Source organism: Manduca sexta, chromosome 15 (genome assembly GCF_014839805.1).
Source record: "Manduca sexta isolate Smith_Timp_Sample1 chromosome 15, JHU_Msex_v1.0, whole genome shotgun sequence".
NCBI classification, from domain to species: Eukaryota; Metazoa; Arthropoda; class Insecta; order Lepidoptera; family Sphingidae; genus Manduca; species Manduca sexta.
Window position 1 is genome coordinate 1610534 of NC_051129.1, and position 17950 is coordinate 1628483.

General features: G+C 35.9%; 1 protein-coding gene across 2 annotated transcripts in view; it reads right to left on the minus strand.

Annotated features, from left to right (window-relative positions):
- Positions 1-17950, minus strand: part of LOC115452829 (lysophosphatidylcholine acyltransferase) — a 51046-nt gene that overhangs the window by 30609 nt on the left and 2487 nt on the right. For both annotated transcript variants that reach the window (XM_037438935.1, XM_037438936.1), the window contains exon 2: positions 10729-10874. In XM_037438935.1, the coding sequence (XP_037294832.1) occupies positions 10729-10874 (146 nt within the window). The remainder of the gene's footprint in view (positions 1-10728; positions 10875-17950) is intronic.

Consider the following 17950-nt stretch of genomic DNA (forward strand, 5'->3'; position numbering starts at 1 on the left):
CATTTTCCCATATGTATTCCATCTGATGATGTGATAGGGGAAGATAATGAACATCTTGTCATTCAACACTAAAAAATCATCTACATCTAAAATAAACTGTATAGTAAATATCATACATCACATTTTAACCCAGCATTTCATTCAATTACTGCTCTACTCCTAATCTCAAAACACAAGTTTCCTTGTGCTGCTTCGCTTACATAACGGAATTTCTAGATCCACGCGATACGCGGTACAAATTCAATTTACCGTTCGTGGCCTTGTGGCTTAGCGAAACTAAGGTTAGCCAGGTGAGAAAAGCCTTGAAACTGGTCGGTATATGGTAGAAGTTAAAAGCGGTTAACATTTTCACGCCAATAGATGGTGGGTATGTGAAGGCAAGGTGTTCAATAATAATATCAGCATTATTAGTAGTATTACTGTCCCACTGCTGGGTTCGGGCCTCCTCTACTACTGTGAAGGATACAGCCTTAGTCCACCACGCTGGTCTAGTGCAGATTGGTAGACGTTTACGGTGTAAGCGTATGGTGTAAAGTTGTATTATATTCTATCCGACTGCTGGACACGGGCCTCCTTTATACTGAGAGGGTTTAGGCCTTAGTCCACCACGCTGGCCAAGTGCGGATTGGTAGACTTCAAACACCCTCAAAATTCCTATAAAGAACTTCTCATAGATGCAGATTCGTCACGACGTTTTCGTTCACCGTCAAAACAAGCGATAATTCACAAAGAATACACATATCATTTTATAATAATTAGAGATGTGTGCCCTTGGATTTGAGACTGCGGACATTCGTCTCGGCAGTCTGTTCAACACCAAACTAGGCTATCGTCGCTTATGATGACAATGTTGACGATTAACATCATAATTTAAAAGTTTGAGAGTTTGCATCCTTGTTAAGACAATGCCTTAGAGTTTATTGTTCTACGACAACTCACCACTAATGAGCGATACGAACGTGATATAACATCCCTATCCTTGAGGTTAAATCGCCTCCTTACATCATGATTTTGTCACCCGCATTGCTCTGGAGGGAAGTGGACAATTAATATTTCCAACTCCTCCCTATCTTTCTATTTGATTAATTTCGTTGCGGGATAATGACATATTAGTTTTCCCTGAGACTCGCCGAGCTTCACTGCTCGGTGTCATAAAATGCGTGCCACTGCTGATCCTGGCTTACAGGAGTTGTAGTGGTGGGTGTGAGGGCGGGAAAGTCTCTACAAGTCTCTAATGAGCGATAGCAGGCAATCTTCGACGCTAGCCCACCCGCAGCTTTACCAACAATATGCAATCAACAATAATTATAAAATCTGTTATATTGCTGCTATTTTTTTCAAATTTTAGATAATGTTAATTCTCCCTATTAGTCTTTTGTATCGTTTAATTATTTTATATCAACTTTTTTAACGCCTAATATCATATGTATACTATAGTTGTGTCCATCTGTTATTAGAGATGCAATTGAAATGTAACCATATTTACATGTAGATTTATGTTTATTTTATATTGTAGTCTGTTGATGGTCCTAAATTAATAAATAAATAAACGACTAATTCTCACAGACCATAAACTAACTTTCACTTCGAAATCTATTAACATAAGCACATTTCTTGAAACATAAAACACGTTCTAGCCCTCACAAAGAGGTGCCATATTATCACCATGTAGGTGCAAAGATATATTGACGCTGTGTGGTATTTTTTTTTATTGCTTTGAATGACGAGACGAGATTGCCGTTCGCCTGAAGAGCGATACGACCGCCAATAAACAGTAGAAACACCATCCAAGACCTTCAATTACAAAGTATTGTTTGGTATTCCACTGCGCTCGCCATCCTGAGACACGAGATGTTAAGTTTTATTATATCCATTAGTTACACTGGTTACAATGTCCTTCAAACCGGAACACAATAGTGAATACACACTGTTCCTTGGCGGCAGAAATTGACATTGCGGTGATACTAACCCAGGCGGACCCTATGGACTATCAAGGCGATATGGAGGCAATTAAAAAATTTCACCATGGCGGCTCCTGCCTGTCGTAAGAAGCGAGTAACAACCGTTTTCAATAAACGATTCCAATTTCATTCCTCAATCCCATTCCGAAGATAACCCAATTAAAATAAGTAATTTGTAACTATATCTAAAAAAACATTGTTTTGATTCGTCCATTTTTAAGATAGATCGAAAAATGCGACTGAGATGGTTTATTGAAAATCGCGATAAAAGAGGGCTATCGGGGTTTACAATTGTAATTCATAAGCATAGATTACAAGTATAATTACAATCGAATGATACTGCAGATATGTGTTTTGTTTATTTTGATGGCATTCGTTAATTCACGCTATAATAACCAACTCCGTTCGTCGACCTCGAAACGCTCTCTTTGGAGTTGCATGAAATGATTGCATTCAAGTTTATATTACAGACCTTCTTGCAAATAGTACTTTACATGATGAAGTATGATGAAAATGCTTCTCGCTTTCTGCATATCGCTGGCTCCTAAGTAAACTATCGTATCTAAATAGTGATTTTCACTTTCAGTTTCTTTATCTAAGTGCAGTTTACAACCAAACCCATTAAGAAAATGATTATTTATTAACTTTTTTAATGGGTTTGGAACAATACCTAGTTAATGAAACGTTAAAAAATTGTGAATTGATATTTTTACAGATACGACAGTTTACTTTGGAGCCATCGATATATCGCCAGCTAACTATTACAGGGTTCTGTATTACCTACATATTTGTACAAAGTGAGTTATTATTAGGATAAAAACATTTTCAAGAAGGTATTTGTGACACTTTTTCTATAAAAAACACTGACCATTTGACAGGCCGGCCCACTTGGTCTTTGACAGTCGTATATTACAGTGGTTTGTGTAATATTTGTGATAGTATATTTGTAGTCAGTTATATTTATTTTTAGTTTTATAAAAATCTCTTCAGTTCCTAACAGTATTGAAAATTTTAAGAATCTCGAAAGATAAATAAAGAGGTACCTTTAATTATTGTCTTTAAATTTTTTTACCCACTGAAAAATTCAAATATCGTTTTTGCAATATAATTTAATATAACATAGAACCTTGTAGTAGTGAGCCAGTGATATATAATGTAGCTCCAGAGTTCAAAATTTGAGCTAATCTGATGTAAGTTCGTCGGTGAATTACAGTTTTCCATCTAGTTTCAATTAAACACTGGCACAATAGTAGTTGTAGTAGCTGTAGCACAGTAGTAGCTGTAATTTGAAATGAGGTTAAGTTTAATTTAGCGACTTATTAGGATCTTTCGAAAACCTGTGTGGAGTTTAACAGTTTACCATAGAATTAGGAGGTATTAACTTATCTTGGATTGTTAGTGGTATGGTAGTTACTACCTTTATGTATGTGGGAGACCTTTAAAACTCCTCATCTTGAGAAACCTGTGAGTAACAATAAGCCATTCATTGCCACAGTAACATTTACACACTCGTACACAATCTTATTACTACGAAACGTAATGTTTTCATTATTTTTTATCGAAGTACCAAGTTATTAAAGTTGAATCTTCCTTTTCTGAGTACTCGGAATCAGAAAGTATAATTTATCAACTTTCTAATTACATTTTGCGGAATTTATTTGTGACACGCGTAGTCTCCGATCAATGTTTTGACTTGAAATATGCGACTTGGTTACACAGACTTATTGCTAGAATATGCCATTCGCAAACATTTTTTGTTTTCTATAGCGTTAACGATTGTAAAAAGGGTGTCTTGACGAAGACCCCTGGTAATCTACACGGAAAAGATGAAAGAGGCGAAATTAGGAAAGTATTAGAGAGAAAAAAGGTTAATGAATTCTTATATTTACGCGAATTTTAGACATTAAATTAAAACTGTGTTTCGGATTTTATGGTCACAGTCCCCCCGTGACCATGAAGGCTGCAGTCTTCGAAAAGTCGGGAAAAAATTATAACATAAAAAAACCATCCAACACCTTGAATGACCAAGTATTGTTTGATATTCCACTGCGCTCGCCATCCTAAGACATGAGATGTTAAGTCTTATTATGTCCCGTAGTTACGGCTACACTGTCCTTCAAACTGGATCACAACAGTGACTACACACCGCTACTTGGCGTCAGAAATAGTAAATTTTTAGAAACTAACTTTGTAATGCGAGTTAAAACTTAGATGTTATCGGAAAAATAATTATTCATACCGTCTTGATTAATGACCACTGACAGTTTCAAATTACATTCAATGCTAATTTGGGTTATTGATTTATATCATGTAATAAACGCAACGACAGTAATGCGTTGCCGTGCCGAGGTGGTACAGGGGCGGAGCTGCATCTTTACATATGAAAACTGATTGACAAGTCACTGACATAAGAACTTTGGTAACGACTGACACCAGAACTTAAACTGTACCTGTTTATTTCGTTAGTGAGGATGTGTGGACCCTATCAATGGTAACATAAAATTGACTGGCTCGTTGGCGTAGTTGTAATTGTACAACTACCGCGCTGAGGTCTTGGGTTCGAATCCCCGGTTGGACCAAAATAATCGTGACTGTTGATTACTACAGAACGTTTACCAAATATTCCAAATATACAATAATTGTACACTGCCTCGATGGCGTTGATGTATTCCGTTACGACTGTAGTGCTGAAGTCTCGGGTTCGATCCCCGATCAGCTAAAGTGATATTGGGTTTTTCTACATAGTATTAGCCCCGAGCCTAGAATTTGTGCCTGATATGGCGAAGAGTTCGCTCGTATCACATCATAGGACGGATTACACTAGACGGATAATAAATGCACCTGTTACGCCTCTGCCTGCCCCTTCGGGAATAAAAGACGTATGTGAATAATAATTGCAAGCATATTGTTATCACCACATTAGCGCGTGTCATTTGGAGTAAATTTGCTGTTTGTGCCCAATAAATTAAATTTACTTATTAATTATAACAAGGCGAAGTGTAACTCACCGATATGATGTCATTACAATACTTTCGAATTTAATTAACCTAATTACCAATTACGTCAATAACAAATGAGGTTTTAATTTTATTTAAATGAACTCGATTTGGTACTCAACTTGCTACTTATAGCTAACTAGTAAAAAATTAAATAAGTAGCCATTAATTATTCGAATAAGGTAATTTTACTAACGTAAAAACTTTGCGTATTTATATTTTCCAAGCACTGTTTGGAAATATTTTTATCTTTCGCTAATCTCCAATTTTGAAAATATATAGTAATTAATGCAATAAATAGAACTTATGATCATTGTACTAAAATAATAAAGCTGAAAAGTTCGTTTGAACGCGCTATTCTCAAAATACAATTAAATCGATTTCGATTTTTATTCACTAGGAAACATTACTCCTGACTGACATAAGCTACTTTTTATCCCGTGAAAATATTTATCTCGGAAAACATATTACCGCGGGCGGAGTCGCAAGCAAAAGATTAATATATGTTAATTATTCTACGCATTATATAACCTCATTCACATGTTCGAAATGCACCTATTGGATAAAAACGACTGCTTCTCTTTATTCCCTAATCATCATTTCAGCCAGGAATCCCCCATTGAGCGCCACAGGGACCGGTTCTGGGCCGTCCTCATCCATCGGACTCCGGCGCCCTTACCAGATCGTTGGTCCATCTCGTGGGGAGCCTGCCTACGCTGCGTCTCCCGGTTCGTGGTCGCCACTCCAGAACTTTTCCGCCCCAACGGCCATCAGTTCTACGAGCTATGTTCCCTGCCCACTGCCACTTGAGTTTCGCAACTCTGAGGGCTATGGTTACTTTGGTCCTCCTGCGGATCACCTCATTTCTGATTCGATCCCGCAACGAAACTCTCAGAACTAAACTGCGACTATTCTATAAGCCAGCGACACTTTCTCATAAAAAGCGTTATGACATTCACACACATACATACATATAACATACGTACGGTAATTTAATTAGACGCGTGGAAAAGAGACGTTTGAATCGTGTATATGTAGGGCGTCTAGCAAACACTTTCGCGGCTTTCTAGCGCAAACATTGTACTCGCTACCATACACGTCGCTATCATTAATCTGCAGCCAGGTGGATGAACTTAACAATGTAAACAATGCGACACTGATGTTTGTAGTATTTTAGTATGAGTTCGAAGGTCACATAATGCTGGGCAAAATAGGAACCATCCCACACCAAAATAAATTCATGATATTTCAATAAAATATTTGGTTTGTTCAAACAAGTATTCGGGGTGGTTGTTTCTAAATGACAATAAATCTGCCAATAATGATGAATGTAGAATTATTATGAATACCAAAAACCTTAAAGGAATGAAATAGGGATCAGTGAAAAACTTTTATGATGGCCTAGCCCTAGAAAGAGATGCCTGATAAGTAATCTTCACGTCACACAATAGATATCAGAAGAACAGTGAATACGCAAGGTCTAAAGGAATTAATAATAATTAGGCAAGTGAAGACACACTTAATGATTTTGATATTTAAAAAATCACACAAAACAACACTCACCCAACACCTGTTCCCGCAATAATTCACAAAGCAGTAAATTATACGACAAAAGTTATTTTCATTAAGAAAATGTAGAACCGGTTACCGCGCATGCCGGTGTACCAATTCAGTACAGTTACATCTGCGCAGTGACGTAAGACGTTCTTTCATCTTCAAGGTAGTGCAGTTTATGCCAGTATATGCTTTTTAGGAATAAAAATAGGAACATTACAGTTTGGTAGATAAATAGTTTCGATTTTTTTTTTATTTCACGCTTTATATCTTTATAGAAATATACTAAATAAAATCCCGTAAATAAAATTAAAAAAAAGTAAGAAAGCACTACTTCTAGGCATCTACCAGTTGCCTCCATACCAGCCTTTTATCTTCAAGAAAATGTTAACCCCAGAAATCGATCTCATAACACCTCATATCGTAAGCCAAGACCCCCACCACCAAACCGTCCCTGCCCGCCATAATACATCTCAATCTGAACCCTAGATTTCTAGCCTAATCGATTCGTAATAGTCGTCACAGTTTCGCAAATTTGCTCGACCTAGTCATTTTATACGCATCAAGGCCGCGACCCGAACGTAGGTTGTATATCCTTGTTAGTATGTATAATGTACGCAAATAAATTTGTTGTCGCCACACCGCAAATATTGGTTGCAATTATGTCATTTTTTCCAGGTGAATGAGATATGTTACTTCCCTGATGGTAAACGCCATAATTGTCAATATATGACTTTTTTTTTACTGGACATCATGTTTGTTTGCCTGGCAAGAGTCGGCTTATACATACACACCGGACTTTTTGGTGAGCGCTGTAGATGCTCGCAATCCTTGAAAATTAAGCGACTATGCTGAGGGCAATCCACTAACGGGTTACGAACCTCGACTCAGGTCGGTCACTTGAATAAATATATGGCAAGAAACAAAGTAGAATTATGATAGTTGATCTTGGGCGCCACGCAGTCGCTGTTAACCTATTACCAAGAACTTATGATACTGACTGTTTTTAGCAACTGTCAGTTTTTCAATTTAATTGTATCTGCCTGATGACACGAATGAACAATGATAGTAAAAAAATGAGCGCTGCTACCTCATTAAAAATGAAAGGGAAAGTTAGTGATGTATCTAATATTATACGTGTGAATCATCAAAAATAGTTTTTGTAATCATTAACAGCTAAGTAGACAGCATAAATCGATTTGTTTAAGTACTTTTACGTAACTATACAGAGAGGCACAAGAATGTTTTATATTACAACAATGTAGATAATCCTTCAGACATATTCAATGACTTCATACACTCTACAGTAGCATTTGTGGCCAAAGTTTGATCTACACCCATTTCTCATTACGAATTTACTCTAAATTTGTGAAACGGTATGATTATACCAATGTATTTTTATATAAAGGAATACGAAGTTAATCTGACAGTTGCTTTCATGCTGATAAACAATAGCAACATATAATTTAATTACAAAGTATTCCACAAAACAGTATCCATTTATCATTACCCTGTCAAAATCTAATGCTGAACATAGGCGTATCCTAAATACTAACAAATTTGACGCGGCCTGCATCTAGAGGGTTCATGCGATCTTTGTTACCTTACATATTGGGTACTAAGTCATATTTGCCCAGAATACTGGCACGCGGCTGTTTAATAGCAAAAAGAAAGAAGACTTTTGTATGTACAATGCTTTGGACTCTTGTTTATAAGAAAGTATGTTATAGAATAAACTATTAAAGCAATGCGCTGTAGTAGTCGGTTTCAAGCATTGAAAACATTCGGTTACAACAAGAATATAAAAACAAAACCGGCTAAGTGCGAGCCAGATCTTTACGCCGTGGGTTACATACAACACAATTCTATGAATTTACATTTTGTAGGTTTTTTTTGCTTGCGTGTAAACTACAAGATAATCGCATAGCATATTTATATCACTATTGTTAGAATAAAGTAAAAAAAAAAACATTGTTTTATTTTTTTTATAAATTATAATTGGGATGTCCGTCGTAACAATACATAATGATTTCTTATGTTTACGAATGTTAGACATAAAAAATAAACTTTACCGCGATAAAATCCGAAATATAGTTTATTTTTAACGTAACAATACATTTTGTATTAATTTAGGCAGCTATGTTTCCATAGGCAGCTATTACGATTCAAAAGATGAGGCACTTAAAACTAAGTCTCAGTACAACACCAGTTTTTAACTCCTGTCTTCATTCCTATGGACAGCTATGGAAATTAGGACAGAACCCTGCGAACGAGCGCCGCGAATAACACTTTGTGCCCATTACAACTGCTTTCGGAGTCTCGGCGACACAATGAGAGACCTTCAGCACTCTCACAACTAACCTTGGTAAATCTAACTATAATCAGATGGTTGATATGCTTGCTTCTCACTTTCGACACGGCATTAATTATTGCGTTAATTGACGCGAACCGACAACGTGTAGCAGTTACTTATCACAATCATATGACAATGGTATTAGGAATGAGATTTATACATTTGCCAAAAATAACCTTATCGAAAAAATAAATCATGTTTCAAACATAAACAAATCAAATTACGTTTTTGTTTTGAATTTCGCTGAAGTTTTTGAAAAAACCCGATAGTTTTATGGCTGTCTTTGCCGATATGCTATTTTAGATTCATTGCTAAAAATAACCTTATCGCTATCATGTTTCAAATATAAACAATTCAAATTATGTTTTTGGTTCGAATTTTACTCCTTTTTTTTGAGAACCTGATAATTTTTTGTTTATAACTGTCTTACCGATGTGCTATTTTGATTTAACGTAGTTATTTCAATAATGACTGTTGCCATTACCCTCCGTGAGGCCCAACATTAGAAAAGTAACGTATTCTAAACATTGTGATTATTTATCTCAATGACGAGAAGATTGATAGTTGTGTTGAAGGTTAATCGTCTTTATTCTTTTTATCGCCAAATGTATTGACATTGTAGCCAGTGTAGTCGTAGCTACTGGATATAATAAGACTAAGTATCTCATGTCTCGGGATGGCGAGCTCAGTGGAATACCAAACAACACTTTGTAATTCAAGGTGTTGGATTGTGTTTGTACTGTCCATGGGCGGTCGTTATGCTTACTATCAGGCGAACGGCATGCTCGTCTCATCATTCAAAGCATTAAAAATGTATAAAAAAGATCTATAAGTACCAAAAATTACCTTTTTTTTATCACCCGTAGCTTAGTCACCTTTTTAAAAGTCTTTTAACGAGTTATTCTTAAGAAATAACTTATTAATATGGTTAACCATAAAATAAAGTTACTCAGTCACCTGGAGAAAAGTAGCGAACAAAGAACCAATGGACTGCATAAAACATATAAATATCAAATACCAATTAAAGTTTTATTCTTATATACTATTTAGAACTATTAATAATTCCATAGGACCTCAATTTATGACGTAATTTCAATGGCTAAAAGGTCTAGTCTTCTCTAATCCAATTGTATCAGAATTATTAACAGAGCGGGAGTGTTTATCTCAAGAAACGGAATATCCTGTTAACCCAGATTATAATATAACTATAGTAATGATGATGGTTTAAACAAATTATAGTGTTTGATAGTCCACGATTCTTAAAGTTAAGGGGCCAGAGATGAGGTGGAATTCCAAAGCCAAGGTTTTTCACGCATTAAAACAAAAACAAAATATTTATATTAAATTAAAAATAAATTTAATTAAATATGACGTCACAACTTCATCAAAGAGCATGAAATGAAATTAATCTAAATCCATGAAACGTAAAACATTATTTAGATTTGGTTAAACTTCTACTCTTCCATTAATTCAGAAAGCAGTTTTCACTAGAGAACGGGCATAAAACTAGTGTTGCTCTTTTCAAAGGTATAAAGTAGGTACAGTGACTAATACAAATATCCGGGCTCTCCTGGTCCGCGGTATATATCCCTGCATAACCTTGATTACGTAGGCCACTAAAAAGTTATCTTAGCCTAGAGTATTACAGCAACAATTGACCTATTTACTTCGTTACTATACAAAAGATTCCCAATACTTTAAAGAGCATATTAAAAAAGCAATTCATCAATGAGTTACAAAATGTTCACTGGCAAACTTCGCCTTTCCTAAAAATGTTTGGACAGTTCAGTTTGGACTGAACTAGTAGAACGGTGAATTCAGAGACTTCTTGTGACTTAATGCAATTATAAATGTTCCAATATACCTTCGCCAGCCGGTCATAGGCGCCCTCCGGAGGTCCTCCTCGCTGAGCCCATGGAGTCCGATGCAGGCGAGCAGCCACGCAGTCACAATCAGGTAGCAGATCACGATCACGCGGAACGGCAGCAATATCACCGTGAAGATCGCCGTCTGGAACAAAAAAATAGTCTTTTATCCTGGTACTGTAGTACAGTCGTTTTCAATAAACGATCCCAATCTCAATCCTCAATCCGATTCCTAGAATGAACCAATCAGAAGAAGTAATTTGCAAGCGTGACAAAAACTCTGTTCTGATTGTTCCATTTTTGAGATAGATCGAGAAAAGCCATTGGTATCATAATTTATTAAAATTGGCGGTATATCAAACAGTTGGGCGCAGCGTACATGCTGTCAATTTCGTAGATGAATGGCGTCATGAGAACATGTTCAACTTGATCCACCAGACAAACGACACGTAAGGAATGCAACAAGCTGTTATTTACCTAATTACTGAACTGATCGTCCGATTTAGTTCAAACAATGTTTTTTTAATTTTTAACCGACTTAAAAAAAGAAGGAGGTTCTCAATTCGACTGCATGTTTTTTTTTATAAGATGTTGCGTTGTCAGTTTTTATTCATCTTACACGAACCCTGCCGTGCTGATACTGAGCAGAAAAATCCCAATATTAATTTGCCCGACCCGAATTCGAACCTGTATTGTGATTAGCGCCGTAATAAGCAGAGATGTCGTATACAGGCTATCGTATAGAGCATTGTCATCCTAACACCATTGGTAATACAATTCATATCGTCTGACACAATCGCAAACCATTTAAAACACGAATCGAATGTTACGGTTATTCGATTAACAGCAATTCATTCGATATCATCTGTTGAGTTGTTGTAGTTTTTTTTTATGAAATCGATAGCCTGTTATTACAGAAATAAAATGAAGCTTGTTATTAACTGTAATAAATTTAAAATTACTTTTATTATCTATCACTATAGTAATGTCATAATTAGTAGTATCAGTTGCATTGTCTATTCTAGATACTAGACCAGATTGTAATATTATACAGAAACTATATATTATATATACGTGTTTTGTGAAGATGTTTGTTACTAGTAAATTCTTTAGATAAATACATTTAGATAAAGTTTAGTACATATAAGTTAAACCTACAGAACAACATATAAAGTACTTTTTACCGAACCGAACCGTTCCATCTCATGATGTCATAGGGGCGTGAAATTAGCGTGGAATGATATTCTGTTTGCTAATTTTTATTAACTTAAACGCGACGCGGTGCGTTACGTGGTTGTTACGCTTGCTATGCTGTCAAAATAACATGTGGGATAGAAAATGACGCTCCAGTGTACTCTGAAACTTTAGTTTACGGAAAAAGCTATTACGCGTGCGAAACACTGAGCAAAGCTATAGATTGCGTGTTACTATAACAGTAATTTATTATGTGCGTAATTCGACCCAATGTAAAGGCCAAAGTTTAAAAGTTAATAAACTTTTATACAGTTACCACACGGTATATGACGTTGAACGGTCATAACTTGTGATTGATGTAAGAATTACGTTTCATTATGACGTTTATAAGTCGTAGAGCCATGTCACTGATGATTGATGTAAGGGTTTCGACCTTAGCGTATGTGACGGTAATATACCTTATATTGGAGATAGAGGTGGGAATGGAAATAACTACCAAGACGAGAGCGCAACCTCAAAACCCTATGCACGGCCTACCAGCTAAAACTCCGCGGTAAGGTACCTTTGACTTTTCGAAGTTACGTGTATATTGTTTGTTATTAACACTCGCTTTAACAACAAAAAAAAACAAAACAGAGGTTAGGAACCTTAGAATTCAACATTGATCCCTTCCTAGCTGAATTTTATTTTGGCCCGACTCGGGATTCGAACCCAGGACCTCAGCGCAGTAGGCGCACTCATACTGTGTCGAATTACAACTACGCCACCGAAACAGTCAAATTCAATATATAGAGTAGTTAATACTATAGAATATTCATCAGAATATTAACAGAAAACTGCAGAGAACAATGAAAATATTCTTCTTCAAGACATCTTATCAAATACAAATACCGGAGTTCCCGTAATAAAGACGTATACTGTTCCCTGTGACGTAGACTAATAACACGGGACATTAGATTAATGTTGTTTGTTTCGACAGACCATTTGTTAGTATCGAAGTTTGGAACGGCTGATATAACATCTGATTACACATTTTCTTTATTGGACCTGGGCACAATGGCTGCACTACTCCTAATGTTAAGCAAAGTGAAGCCTAAAGAAAGTACCGACCGGCAAAGATACAAGCATCTCTCGACGGTCGGCACAGTTATGCCGGCCTGCATAATTGCTTCTTCACGCTCCGCTTGAAGGAACCCAAATTAAGGAAAAGATTATATTTAATACATGGTACATAGATTTTCTACTAAGTATCAGCTCGGAGTTTGCAATTTGTGCCCGATGTGGCGTGTAGTTCGCCCCGTATCACATCATGGGACGGAATAAACACGGCGGAATGTGGGTGCAACTTGTTGAGTCTCTGCCTACCCCTTCGGCGATGAATAGCGTGCATATGTATGGTACATAGATTCTTCTATATAATAATAATAATAATAATATCAGCCCTGTATTATATACTTGCCCACTGCTGAGCACGGGCCTCCTCTACTACTGAGAGGGATTAGGCCTTAGTCCACCACGCTGGCCTAGGGCGGTTGGTAGACTTCACACACCTTCGAAATTCCTATAGAGAACTTCTCAGATGTGTAGGTTTCCTCACGATGTTTTCCTTCACCGTTACAGCGAACGATAAATTCACAAAGAATACACACATGATTCTTTAGAAAAGTCAGAGGTGTGTGCCCTTGGGATTTGAACCTGCGGACATTCGTCTCGGCAGTCCGTTCCACACCCAACTAGGCTATCGCCGCTTATTCTTCTATAGTTTTTATTAATTATCTTATTAAGTGAATGTAAACTCTATAAACCTAGAGTTACAGTCTAACGTAGCATGCACATAACATTTCAAGAGTCCGTAACTTAAGACATGCAAAGCCAAGTTCCAGCCACATTGTGCAGTTGAAGTCCTAACTCCCAAGCTGAAGTTAGGAAGTGGTAAAGTTTGTCATAGTTATGTAACGGAGGACACAACTCTGCCAAACTTTGAGTAAATGTGGTCCAGCCAGATTCAGTTTTGTTTGGAAATCCCATGGACCGCTGTTTTGATTGGACGGCCTTGAGTACTAGGACTCTCTGTATTCTGTAATCTGTATTCGACGACGAAGATTTCTTATGCAAGGTTTAGATTAGCTAGAAACTGGTGCTGGCAAATATATCCGCCTGGATAGCGACCATGATATATTAGATTATTTTTTACACACACCAACAGCCCATATCAAATAGGTGATATTCCAAAAATTCCTCAATATCTAAAAAAGGGACACTTTTTACTCAGGCTTGTTTTATCTTTCCTAAATCACTCAATTATTTTCTTTTTAATATTGGCGTGCTTTTCCAGGACACCCTGTACAACTTATAAACACGCTACTGTCCCATAGTTGCGCTCTTTTTGGCATTTAGTATTTAACCAATTTGATGGTGGTGTTCAATCGAATCTTATAATATTCTATTGGAAAACTGTCACAGTTCGTGCGAAAGTCATTATGACGGATAACTTAATAAGGCAGAACGACTTGCAACCAGCGACCGATCATGCGATTGCGATAAACTATATTACCTACCATAAACTGTGAAGTTAGTATAAAGTAATGTTTATATATCGAAGCTTTTCTTTACAAACGGTACTACTCCCTTATTATATAATTACTTACATAATACGTATTTTTGGATATGAGCTAACGAAAAAAATATTTTGACAAACTTTTTTGTTTTTCTAATTATAAAGTTGTGGTTAAGGGAGAAACTTCTTGTTTTTAGATCGTTAAATAATTGTTATCTATGAGTTCAATTTAAGGCGATACCTCAAGGTCCATTTTCATACATTTTGTTTCACCTTTAATCTGGGTAACTAAACAAGTATTGGCAAGTAAAGAATTTAAATTCACGTCTAGTTAGTGATTAGTTCTCGCAGTTGAAAGAAAAATGTAAAAATAATTAATAATCATGGATATTTCGGCCTTTAAAATTTAATATGACGAAATTGTAAAGGCCGAAATATCCATGATTATTAATTATTTTTACATTTTTCTTTCAACTGCGAGAACTAATCACTAACTAGACGTGAATTTAAATTCTTTACTTGCCAATACTTGTTTAGTTAACCAGATTAAAGGTGAAACAAAATGTATGAAAATGGACCTTGAGGTATCGCCTTAACAAGTTAGCATGGAGTTACGCCCTAAGTACCATTTTTTTCGCACTAGCGCAGTTTTTAATACACGGATCGAATGAGCATGAACAATTAAGTATATACATATCGAAGTCATATGCCTAAAATAGTGTTTGCACCCTTTGTAGCAGAGTCGATGTTGCTTTTGATATAAGTGGACATAACTTAAAATAATTATTACCTGTTTGCTTTTCTAGGCTATATTATCTCTTATAAAGTAAATTCTAATAAGTAACAGTATGGATTGCGATATGTTCTGTCTGGAGCAACTTTGTTACGTAGTGTGTAGTATGTAGTAAAGATTTTGTTCTTTGATTGATTTCAGGTGGAATAAAAATAAAAGTGTTTTTGGAGAGGGAGGTGTATAGCCCACGATAAAAATTTAGAAACTCGAACTGTCCCATCTAGTGACGCGAAAATAACTGATGTATCTCAACCCACTTTTAAAAACAACAGGCTTACTCGTTTGCCTAAGGCAAAAAAAAAGTTACTGAATAGACCATTATTTCTCGATATCTTAACAGCTACAATAATGTTTACAAACAAGTCCGACCGTCGAGTTCATTGGCTGCAGTAACAATTAATTACCCTGGTAATGTTTCATATACGTGGTCCAATACTTGTAGTACATCACACAGATTCCCGGGGCGTTCCTCGTTTTTATAGCTTTTGCCTGGGGCCTCACATCGTCGAGCCGCCACTGGCAGTCAGTATGCCATTTCAATAAACAAATCGCGTACCGTATCTGGGTATTCAACATTGTACGCTCAAGTATATATGCTACCTACAATCAATTGCTTATTCCCATAATTTGCAATAATGTTGAAGCTAAGCAAATCGCCCACCATAATCATAGACCGTTAGTTAGTAACACGCGATGTTCATTTGAAAGTCGCGATGTGCACCACATTTTATCCTAAGATATAAATCAGTATACTAGTTTTGCTATTCCGATCTTACACTTTTAGTAATTAAATAAAATTTGTATGGAAGGGCGTAGTTTTCTGTAGTTTTCTAAGACAGGCATTCTATATCCTTCAAAGGAGATTACTACAATAAGCTATAAAGATTTGTGTAAAAGTAAATAAAGATATTTAATTTTTTGATATAATATATGTAAACCTCCGATTTCAATAAACAGTTTACAGTCATAACTAAACACTAATCACTGTTTTTTAAATGAAACTGGACTAACCAGAATATTTTTTTAGATATTTCTAAATGACTTTTTTTGACTGGTTTGCTCTCGAAGATAAGGATTAGGATTGATTATTCAAATCAGCTGACAGGTGATGAAAAATTGCCTGGGAGTTGGAACGCTATAAAGCGAATCCCAAACATCGTAAAACCGTTGTACCATGAAAGACATGCTATCATTTTTTCAATTCAATTATGAAACTGGATTCAACTAAAACGATCAGTTAAACAATCGACTGACTTTTTGAATAATTTGTCTAATCCACAAATAATTCTCTCAGTTTGAGAATTTGATGTCGTAGGTCTAAAGTCTTCTATATTCACGACGCGACGTTATAGTTACCAATATAATATAATGCAGGACTGTCGAACAGAATAAAACATAGTTAACGTCCTATAAGTGTGGCTGATATATAAAAAACAACAACAGTCTTAAAATAAAAAGATCTTGCGCACACGCATTAATTTTGTTGACAGAGCGACGGAACTCCGTTAAGAATTCATTACAAACACTGTTCACAAACCGATATAATTTCTTGTTTAATAATATCTCAATTCGTTCGTTCACAAAACGATATAATTTCTAGTTTAATATCTCAATCAGTCATCTGATATAAGTCAACTGGCAGACACAAGTAGTTTGCAGTGAATGCAAATTTCATTGCTCATTTTGTACTAACAAGTTCTTCAAACCAGATTTTAAGGTCATCATTTCGTTTTTTATTGCAGTAGCCTGGCGAATGAACAAGTATGTCATTCAATAGTAAATAAACAGCACTACAGACGTTCAAAATACTAAAGGCATTGTGAAACGTAGACTTTCTGAGTGAACTAAAGAGAATTTAGCAGAAAAAGACAACAAATATTCTTGGATTTCCGCCGTACAATTCACAAAGTTTGTTTCCGTAACCCGAGCAGTTAAAAATACTAAATTAAACACCAAACTTCCTTCAACTCGGATAAATTATTTTCACGATCATTAATGATCATTTCTACAATGTTAATCTGAATAACAAGCATCAATGGGTTTATTAAAGAAAGCGTGCGCACGCGCAACGTAAGTGTTGGAAAGTGTATGACGTAACGAGAAACGGGTTTAGAATAATCTACACATGTAAACACTACCGTCGGGTATTCGAAGTATTCATTAAGGAAATTGACATCAAAAGCTATTCATTGCAAATGGATTCGTTAAAATAAATTATAGTGAAATATTTTTATACAGGGGACCAATTGAAGAATCAATTTGTAGAGTCAGATTGCTAAGACATCCCCATTCCAGGACGATAAAATATCAACAAGAACTTACAGATAGGAAAAGATCAGTAGACGGAAATTCAGGAAAACAGCGAATTATCAGGAACTGAGACATTAAGTATTTTCAGAGTTAATGCACATATATATTTTATTCAAAAGTCATGGTCGTATTCGGTTCAAGTATTTTACATTGAAGTTCTTAAACACAATTAGCTTACAATCGTCTCAAATCTGATTGCAGCGTGTAATAATATATCTCTTAACTTAATTAGCTTGAAGTACTTCGAGATAAGGCAGTAGCTGCCCTGCTTCCTTTGGGATATTAGACCAAAACTCGATGATTCATGCTTAGAATGTAGAGTCGAGTTCCAATAGTAGATCGCCAAGATGCAGTTATACTTTTTTAT